Source organism: Cheilinus undulatus, unplaced genomic scaffold (assembly GCF_018320785.1).
Source record: "Cheilinus undulatus unplaced genomic scaffold, ASM1832078v1 Contig2, whole genome shotgun sequence".
Taxonomy (NCBI): Eukaryota; Metazoa; Chordata; class Actinopteri; order Labriformes; family Labridae; genus Cheilinus; species Cheilinus undulatus.
This window is the reverse complement of record NW_024571687.1, coordinates 215,557-226,242: the sequence shown is the minus strand read 5'-3', so window position 1 is coordinate 226,242 and position 10,686 is coordinate 215,557. Positions and strand designations below refer to the sequence as shown.

The window sequence follows — 10,686 nt, the reverse complement described above, 5'->3', positions numbered from 1 at the left end:
TCTTACCTGGCTGTTGTGTATCTCCCTGGCTGTTGTGTATCTTACCTGGCTGTTGTGTATCTCCCTGGCTGTTGTGTATCTCACCTGGCTGTTGTGTATCTCACCTGGCTGTTGTGTATCTCCCTGGCTGTTGTGTATCTCACCTGGCTGTTGTGTATCTCCCTGGCTGTTGTGTATCTCACCTGGCTGTTGTGTATCTCCCTGGCTGTTGTGTATCTCACCTGGCTGTTGTGTATCTTACCTGGCTGTTGTGTATCTCACCTGGCTGTTGTGTATCTCACCTGGCTGTTGTGTATCTCACCTGGCTGTTGTGTATCTCACCTGGCTGTTGTGTATCTCCCTGGCTGTTGTGTATCTCACCTGGCTGTTGTGTATCTCCCTGGCTGTTGTGTATCTCACCTGGCTGTTGTGTATCTCACCTGGCTGTTGTGTATCTCACCTGGCTGTTGTGTATCTCACCTGGCTGTTGTGTATCTCACCTGGCTGTTGTGTATCTCACCTGGCTGTTGTGTATCTCCCTGGCTGTTGTGTATCTCACCTGGCTGTTGTGTATCTCACCTGGCTGTTGTGTATCTCACCTGGCTGTTGTGTATCTCACCTGGCTGTTGTGTATCTCACCTGGCTGTTGTTCCGAGCCTCAAAGTCATCCAGTCCGGCGTCTCTCTGCTGCTGCAGTCTCTTCTGACTCTCCACCAACAGGAAACACACCAACCACCGATACGCCGACACGCTGACTGAGACCAGACATGAAAGAGACAGAGCCAGAGAGAATAGGAAAGGGCAGAAGTAAACCGTCATCTATTTCTGTGTTCCTACTCTCATTGGTTACCTGAAGGCTCCATACACTCATCCAGAGTGGCTGCTGTGAATTTATTTTGAAGGATTCTGTGGTAATCATCCAGGAAGTCGACAGTGTGAAGAGGAGACTCAATCTTTACTCCGTCTGAATAGAAAACACAGAAATGTTAATTAGCACAAATATGCTCTGATGACAGACGTTAACTTCCTCTCTTTCTCGTGTTCTGACTGACCGTGTTGTTTGGCGTGTAGCCAGCTCAGCAGGTAGTTGCTGGTCTGTTGCAGCAGCACGTTGTTGTCTCCTTCATATGTGCAGTTTGGATCATTATCGTTCCTTAGATCGCCCAGACGGTTCACTAGAGAGAGAGAGACATCAGCTCTCTGACCCTGTGAATACCTCACATTAAGACCAGTGCTGAGTGATCAGAGAGCCGAGAGCATCCAGCTAGCATCCAGCTAGCATCCAGCTAGCATAGAGCTACACATTCAAGGCACTGCTAGCATCCAGCTAGCATCCAGCTAGCATCGAGCTACACGTTCAAGGCAAAGCTAGCATCCAGTTAGCATCCAGCTGGCATAGAGCTACACATTCGAGGAACAGCTAGCATCCAGCTACATGTTCAAGGAACGCTTAGCATCCAGCTATATGTTCAAGGACAACTAGCATCTAGCTACATGTTCAAGGAACACCTAGCATCCAGCTACATGTTCAAGGTAAACCTAGCATCCAGCTACATGTTCAAGGTAAACCTAGCATCCAGCTACATGTTCAAGGAAAACCTAGCATCCAGCTACATGTTCAAGGTACACCTAGCATCCAGCTACATGTTCAAGGAACACCTAGCATCCAGCTACATGTTCAAGGAACACCTAGCATCCAGCTACATGTTCAAGGAACACCTAGCATCCAGCTACATGTTCAAGGAACACCTAGCATCCAGCTACATGTTCAAGGAACACCTAGCATCCAGCTACATGTTCAAGGAACACCTACCATCCAGCTACATGTTCAAGGAACACCTAGCATCCAGCTACATGTTCAAGGAACACCTAGCATCCAGCTACATGTTCAAGGAACACCTAGCATCCAGCTACATGTTCAAGGAACACCTAGCATCCAGCTACATGTTCAAGGAACACCTACCATCCAGCTACATGTTCAAGGAACACCTAGCATCCAGCTACATGTTCAAGGAACACCTAGCATCCAGCTACATGTTCAAGGAACACCTAGCATCCAGCTACATGTTCAAGGAACACCTAGCAACCAGCTACATGTTCAAGGTAAACCTAGCATCCAGCTACATGTTCAAGGCACACCTAGCATCCAGCTACATGTTCAAGGCACACCCAGCATCAAACCAATCACAAAACATTCCATCCTTGCCTTTAAATTTAGCACCATAAAAACCTATTAAACATTCCATCCTTGCTTTTGAATTAAGCACCATGAAACCACAGAACATTCCATCATTGCCATTAAATAGAGCACCATGACACCTCTAAAACATTCCATCCTCGCCTTTAAGGAGAGCACCATGAAACCTGTAAAACATTCCATCCTTGCTTTTGAATTAAGCACCATGAAACCACAAAACTTTCCATCATTGCCTTTAAATAGAGCACCATGACACCTCTAAAACATTCCATCCTTGCCTTTAAAGAGAGCACCATGAAACCTGTAAAACATTCTGTCCTTGCCTTTAAAGAGAGCACCATGAAACCTATAAAACATTCCATCCTTGCCTTCAAATAGAGCACCATGAAACCTGTAAAACTTTCCATCCTTGCCTTTAAATTTAGCACCACGAAACATACAAATCATTCTGTCCTTGCCTTTAAATTTGGCACCATGAAACCTATAAACATTCCATCCTTGCCTTTAAATAGAGCACCATGAAACCTATAAAACATTTCATCCTTGCTTTTAAAGAGAGCACCATGAAACCTGTAAAACATTCCATCCTTGCCTTTAAATATAGCACCATGAAACATACAAAACATTCCATCCTTGCCTTCAAATAGAGCACCGTGAAACCTGTAAAACATTCCATCCTTGCCTCTACACATAGCACCACTACAGCCTACTTCCACACCTCTGCCAAACTCACAATCAGTTGTCCAAACAATTGCTTTTATTTTTCCATTATCATAGACTTCAGTTCATATTTGCAATTAACTTGAACAAATCGAAACTTGGTGGACGAGACAAAACATCACGCTACTATGTTGTATCGATGTTTTCCCACCCCTAGTACCAAGCATGTGGACATGGGTCCTAGAGTGAACCCAGTCTGGTATCTGATGACTCAGCATGGATGTTAATCTAAACATGGAGTCTAGGAGAGAGATAGAGACTGACTAGCCAGGTATCCGTGTCCACCACACGCCTCCCTGCACTCCTGGATCCCCCGCTGAGCCATCCACGAGCCCAGAGGTTTCCCGCTGCAGCCGATGGCGTGGATCTCTCTGCCCATCTCCGCCTGCAAACACAGACATGCAGACGTGCACAAACATATTAACAGAAATGTTCAGATCTGCTGATCCAGATCAGACCGTTATCGGTAGCGGTCGCAGGGACGCTCCTGTAGAGAGCAGGATACCTGAATAAAACCTCTGCTATCATCCTCACCTGTCTGTCACTCCTGTCCCTCATCACCTGTCCCATCTGAAACTCCACAAAGTTCATGAAGATGGTTTTAGTGAAATGTTCCAGGGCGTAGGCTGCAGCCAGGTAGGGGATCAGACGCCACTGCTGTAAGACAAAGATTGAAATCATTGACCTTAACCTTAGATTCTCTATCTCTGTAGTTAACGCTACCAGAGGCATGAAACCTCAGAGACCTGCATCTGGTACTCCAGGACGGGGATCTCCTCAGTGTCTTTGGGCCCAAACTGCCTCCTGGTGGCTGAGAAGCGGATCGCCACGGTCAGAGCCAGCTTCAGGTTGGTCAGAGCCATCCTGGTGATGGACACCCGGCCCCCGGACAGGGCCCCCAAAGAGGCCCCGAAACGCTTTTTAGGGTCCTGGAGGACAGAGAGAGGAGAGGGTAGTTCTCTAACAGTCCTGTAAAACCTGGGACAGTAGCAGGGGGTTTAAGCCAGACAGTCTGTTGTGGTTCAGAAGGGCCTGGTAGGTGCAGGACAGTAGAGTGAATCCTGATTGGTCAGTAATAAAGAAGAACGCCACAGAGTCAACATGGAGTGTTTCCACAAACTAAAAGCCTGGATCAACACTAACACACTACTGTTAGTTTGTTAGTTCAGCGGTTGGACAGGAAGTCATGATGACATTAACAACAATGACAGCATGTTTTTACATTGTTATAGTTCACAGTATGAGAACCATTCTTATTTTCAATACTAATATGATGATGTCACTGACCTTATATGGAGTAACGTAGCGCCCATCAGGCGTCACGTCTCCAGTTTTATTCAGCAGATTCTCTCGAGGAATCCTCACGCCATGAAACATGGCGAACCTGGAAGACATGAAGAAGACGCATCAAAGAGGTCTAGTTAAAGACGAGTCAAACACAAGTTAAACACTAGTTCAAGACGAGTCAATGACGTGTTCAAGACAAGTAAAACACGAGTTAAAGACAGATTAAAGACGAGTTCAAGACAAGTCAAAGACAAGTTAAAGACGAGTCAAAGACGAGTCAAAGACGAGTTCAAGATGAGTAAAACACGAGTTGAAGGCGAGTCAAAGATGACTCAAAGATGAGTTCAAGACAAGTTAAAGATGAGTTATTGACGAGTCAAGACAAGTTAAAGACAAGTCAAAGATGAGTCAAAGATGAGTTAACAACGAGTCAAAGACAAGTTAAAGACAAGTCAAAGATGAGTCAAAGATGAGTTAACAACGAGTCAAAGACAAGTTAAAGACAAGTTGAAGATGAGTCAAAGATGAGTTAACAACGAGTCAAAGACAAGTTAAAGACAAGTCAAAGATGAGTCAAAGATGAGTTAACAACGAGTCAAAGACAAGTTAAAGACAAGTTGAAGATGAGTTAAAGACGAGTCAATGACGAGTTCAAGATGAGTAAAACACAAATCAAAGATGAATTAAAGACGAGTTCAAGACAAGTCAATGACAAGTTAAAGACGAGTTACAGACAAGTCAATTCCGAGTTCAAAATGAGTAAAACACAAGTTAAAGACGAATTAAAGACGAGTTCAAGACAAGTTAAAGAGATGTTAAAGACATGTTATAGATGAGTTACTGATGAGTCAAAGACAAGTTAAAGACAAGTTAAAGATGAGTCAAAGATGAGTTAAAGACAAGTCAAAGATGTTAAAGATGAGTTATTGACGAGTCAAAGACAAGTTAAAGACAAGTCAAAGATGAGTCAAAGATGAGTCAAAGACAAGTTAAAGACAAGTTGAAGATGAGTTAAAGACGAGTCAAAGACGACTTAAAGACAAGTCAAAGATGAGTTAAAGACTACTTCAAAACAAGTCCAAAACAAGTTACGGACAAGTCAAACATGAGTAAAAGACTAGTAAAAGACGAGTTAAAGATGAGTTAAAGACCAGTGAAAGATTACTTAAGGATGAGTAAAAGACAAATAAAAGACTAGTTAAAGACAAGTTAAAGACGAGTCAAAGACTAATTTAATACAAGTTAAAGACATGTTAAAGACAACTTAAACACGAGTCAAAAACGAGTTCAAGACAAGTTAAAGAGATATTACAGACATGTTCAAGATGAGATATTGACGAGTCAAAAACAAGTTGAAGATGAGTCAAAGATGAGTCAAAGATGAGTTAAAGACAAGTCAAAGATGAGTCAAAGATAAGTTAATAACAAGTCAAAGACAAGTTAAAGACAAGTTAAACATGAGTGAAAGACAAGTTAAAGACAAGTTAAAGATGAGTCAAAGATGAGTTAACGACGAGTCAAAGACAAGTTAACGACAAATTAAAGACTAGTTAAAGACAAGTTAACAACAAATTAAAGACCAGTTAAAGACAAGTTAAAGACATGTTAAAGATGAGTTAAAGACGAGTCAAAGATGAGTTAAAGATGAGTTACAGACGAGTTAAAGACGAGTCAAAGACCAATTAAAGACAAGTAAATCACAAGTCAAAGATGAGTTACAGACGAGTTAAAGGCGAGTCAAATACCAATTAAAGACGAGTAAATCACAAGTCAAAGATGACTTAAAGACGAATCAAAGATGAGTTAAAGACTAATTAAAGACGAGTCAAAAATGAGTTAAGGACAAGTCAAACACGACTAAAGGACCAGTTAAAGATGTGGGAAAGAAAAGTTAAAGATGTGAGAAAGACTAGTTAAAGACTAGTTAGAGACAAGTTAAAGATGAGTTAAAGATGTGTCATAGACAAGTTGAAGTGAGGACTTGAGAAAAAGAGTACTAGTTAAATTGATGACTTGTGAAAAAGAGGACTAGTTACAGTGATGACTTGTGAAAAAGAGGTCTAGTTAAAGTGATGACTTGTGAAAAAGAGGACTAGTTACAGTGATGACTTGTGAAAAAGAGGTCTAGTTAAAGTGATGACTTGTGAAAAAGAGGTCTAGTTAAAGTGATGACTTGTGAAAAAGAGGACTAGTTACAGTGATGACTTGTGAAAAAGAGGTCTAGTTAAAGTGATGACTTGTGATAAAGAGGACTAATTAAAGTGAAGACTTGTGATAAAGAGGACTAGTTAAAGTGAAGACTTGTGATAAAGAGGACTAGTTAAAGTGAAGACTTGTGATAAAGAGGACTAGTTAAAGTGAAGCCTTGTGATAAAGAGGACTAGTTAAAGTGAAGACTTGTGATAAAGAGGACTAGTTAAAGTGAAGCCTTGTGATAAAGAGGACTAGTTAAAGTGAAGACTTGTGATAAAGAGGACTAGTTAAAGTGAAGACTTGTGATAAAGAGGACTAGTTAAGCTAATGCTGGGTGAGTCTCTAAATCAACCTTCTAATGTGAAATGACTCGGGGTTATTACAGGTCATGGACAGCCTTTAGTTCTAATTTATCATCAGATTCATACAGAAATCCTCTCTGCTGTGCTTTAGTGTCTTAAATGTTCCTTTAACTAGAAACATGACAGTAGCTCCACCTAGTGGCCTCATTGATCCATCAGTAAAACCAGGTCTCTCTGAGAGTAAAGATCTGAGAGTTATTTAACCGTGTGTCTGCTGGATTCATCTTAGACTCAGATACAGCTGTAAAACCATGATAAAGCGGAGGGTCAGGTCCTGTACCCGTTATCCAGGCCGTTCTGACCCAGTTTCTTCCCCATGTCTCCCACCAGAACACCAGGCAGAGCCAGCAGAGTCTGAGGGTCTCTGACCTGGAAAACAATGGTGAGAGGAAATTCAGTTTGATAAAGACAACAGCCAGAGAAGTTCAACAATACTGAGGTTACGGTTAGAGGGGGAAGAACGGAGCAGGATTCAGTGAGACTAAAGAATTCACCGCTCCTCCGTCTGTAAAAATACCAACATAAACAATCCTGATAATAATCTCACCATATTAACAGCGGTCTGAAACCACTGCACCAACTATACCAGTCCTAGACATGAAACACTGCTAATCTAATCCCATTAAGATAATCTACCTCAAAATGTCTGTGAACATTCTTTCAGATTTCTCAAGGGTCCCAAAAGAAGTGTCCCAATTTCTTTTACATCTTCCCCAAATATTTCTGTGATTTTTTTTATCATAAAACCTTTAAATGGAAAGCGCCTAAAAACATTCCAGAGTATCTGAATATTCTCATACAAATTTCCAAAAAATTCAAGGCAAATTTTCCCTAAGATTTCTAATGTAATAAAAATATACACAAAATAATTCCCAAGAAATTCCAACAAACACCCTGAAAATTCACAGAAATTCAAATGAAATTCCAAAATTTTTATAAAACATGACTAAAGATGTCAAATTCCCCAAAAATTACAGAAAAACCCCATGTCTGATTATTTTAAAGCAAATTATACCACCCCAAAAAAACCCAGAGAAAAGCTAAAAAATATGGAAATATGTTTCTAAAAAATAGAAAATTTTAAAAGATATGAGAATTTCAAACAAATGACTTAAACATCAAAGACATTCTAGAAATCTAAGAGTAAAAACCCTTCAATGTTATAGAGGAGTAAAATGTGATGTCCTCATCTGATCAGAGGAGAAACTCTTCAATATTATAGAGGAGTAAAATGTGATGTCCTCATCTGATCAGAGGAGAAACTCTTCAACATTATAGAGGAGTAAAATGTGATGTCCTCATCTGATCAGAGGAGAAACTCTTCTGTGTTTAGAGGAGGAAAATGTGATGTCCTCATCTGATCAGAGGAGAAACTCTTCTGTGTTTAGAGGAGGAAAATGTGATGTCCTCATCTGATCAGAGGAGAAACTCTTCTGTGTTTAGAGGAGTAAAATGTGATGTCCTCATCTGATCAGAGGAGAAACTCTTCAACATTATAGAGGAGTAAAATGTGATGTCCTCATCTGATCAGAGGAGAAACTCTTCAATATTATAGAGGAGGAAAATGTGATGTCCTCATCTGATCAGAGGAGAAACTCTTCAACATTATAGAGGAGTAAAATGTGATGTCCTCATCTGATCAGAGGAGAAACTCTTCTGTGTTTAGAGGAGGAAAATGTGATGTCCTCATCTGATCAGAGGAGAAACTCTTCAATATTATAGAGGAGTAAAATGTGATGTCCTCATCTGATCAGAGGAGAAACTCTTCAACATTATAGAGGAGTAAAATGTGATGTCCTCATCTGATCAGAGGAGAAACTCTTCAATATTATAGAGGAGTAAAATGTGATGTCCTCATCTGATCAGAGGAGAAACTCTTCTGTGTTTAGAGGAGTAAAATGTGATGTCCTCATCTGATCAAAGGAGAAACTCTTCTGTGTTTAGAGGAGTAAAATGTGATGTCCTCATCTGATCAGAGGAGAAACTCTTCTGTGTTTAGAGGAGTAAAATGTGATGTCCTCATCTGATCAGAGGAGAAACTCTTCAACATTATAGAGGAGTAAAATGTGATGTCCTCATCTGATCAGAGGAGAAACTCTTCAATATTATAGAGGAGTAAAATGTGATGTCCTCATCTGATCAGAGGAGAAACTCTTCAATATTATAGAGGAGTAAAATGTGATGTCCTCATCTGATCAGAGGAGAAACTCTTCAACATTATAGAGGAGTAAAATGTGATGTCCTCATCTGATCAGAGGAGAAACTCTTCAATATTATAGAGGAGTAAAATGTGATGTCCTCATCTGATCAAAGGAGAAACTCTTCTGTGTTTAGAGGAGGAAAATGTGATGTCCTCATCTGATCAGAGGAGAAACTCTTCTGTGTTTAGAGGAGTAAAATGTGATGTCCTCATCTGATCAGAGGAGAAACTCTTCAATATTATAGAGGAGGAAAATGTGATGTCCTCATCTGATCAGAGGAGAAACTCTTCAATATTATAGAGGAGTAAAATGTGATGTCCTCATCTGATCAGAGGAGAAACTCTTCTGTGTTTAGAGGAGTAAAATGTGAGCCAGCAGGCTAAAATAACCGACGACCATCTTAAAACTACAGATAAAGAACTCTACTCTCAACAGTCTTTAGAGTTCTCTCTCTCTATGCTATCGCCACTCTCAGTGGTCACATGATCACAGGTCAGAGGTCGGAGTCTCACCGGGACGATGAAGGAGTGCAGGCCATGGCACACCTGGTCAGGTGTGTAGAGCTGAGCAAACACCACGGCGTGTGTCGCAGTCTTCCCCAGGTTCCCCACCCAGAACTTGGCTGCCTCGAAGTCTGGAGAGTTGATGATGAACTCCTGAGAAGTTGGGGTTCAAAGAGTCCGGAGGTGAGTTAACACGCTGATATACCAGCCATCTTTACCTCATGCTGACTGGCCTTCGATCAGGGGTGTCCAAACTAAGGCCCGGAGGCCAAATGCGTCCTTTTTCATTTTTCTATAACGTAAGTGGACAATGGCTCACACTAGAACATGAAGCTCATGCTTGACTGGAGTCTATAAGACCTGCTGTCTTACTGAATGATGAGTACAGGTTTGTGTTACCATGGGGGCTCGTCCGGGACGGTAACACAGAACTTTACTCGTCTGTGAAGAAGAAAGCACCAAAAAACATGAAGACAATATGAATGTTTTTGGATCAGTGTGTGGATTAGCTTCAGCTCTAGGCAGAGCCACTGTGCTCATTCTGTAAACAAACATTTTGACAGGACTATTTATTAAAGGTTTTTTTCTGAAACAACAGGAAATTCTCTGATACATGGAGTGTCATTCTAACTCTGACTGTGGCAGATCTGATGGTAACCAGGGCTGAACTGAAATCTGATAGACCTTCTAAAAACTCATTAAAATGACTAGCTATTTGTGTTGTTAGCCGTGAATTAGCCACTTGAGCATATTCAATCACTAAGCACAGCTTTACCCAAATTAGACCGGATTCTCAGACTTTAATATGATAATGGTGAGGTCTATAAAAGTGGCCGCATCATCATTATAACTCTCAGTGGGGGAAGTTTGGACACCCCTGCCTTACATGCTAACTTTAGCTCTGGGTGGACTATGTGGCAGAAACATAGGAACCCGACAGACTCTGTCCTGACCTGGGTTTCTGGGTCGTAGGTGGCCGTAGTCCTCATGGCTCTGGTGTTACTGCCGTGACTGAGCTCAGTGAGAGCGAAACATCCAAAGATCTGTAAAGAAGAACAAACCAAACTGGATTAAACCGAACTCTGAGGAGAGGACTAGAATAATCAGGACAGTCTCTTTCACTTTAAAGCCAGGTGAACACTGTGAGATGTTCCTGCGATTCAGCCACGAATGAAGAGTCGCACGACTCACTCTGAAGTCAGACTGACTTTCAGTCGGACTGGGCATCGTGTGTTGTGCTGTGT

At 41.4% G+C, this 10,686-nt stretch overlaps 1 protein-coding gene across 1 annotated transcript in view; it reads right to left on the bottom strand.

Moving 5' to 3' along the window:
- Positions 1-579: 579 nt before the first annotated feature.
- Positions 580-10,686, bottom strand: part of acox3 (acyl-CoA oxidase 3, pristanoyl) — a 42,190-nt gene continuing 32,083 nt past the window's right edge. Inside the window, exons 6-15 of the mRNA XM_041782466.1 lie at positions 10,396-10,485; positions 9,452-9,595; positions 7,019-7,107; positions 4,184-4,280; positions 3,643-3,825; positions 3,431-3,553; positions 3,161-3,281; positions 1,032-1,154; positions 830-943; positions 580-734 (exon numbers count right to left, since the gene is read on the bottom strand). Coding sequence (XP_041638400.1) covers positions 595-734; positions 830-943; positions 1,032-1,154; positions 3,161-3,281; positions 3,431-3,553; positions 3,643-3,825; positions 4,184-4,280; positions 7,019-7,107; positions 9,452-9,595; positions 10,396-10,485 — 1,224 coding nt within the window. The 3' untranslated portion in view covers positions 580-594. The remainder of the gene's footprint in view (positions 735-829; positions 944-1,031; positions 1,155-3,160; positions 3,282-3,430; positions 3,554-3,642; positions 3,826-4,183; positions 4,281-7,018; positions 7,108-9,451; positions 9,596-10,395; positions 10,486-10,686) is intronic.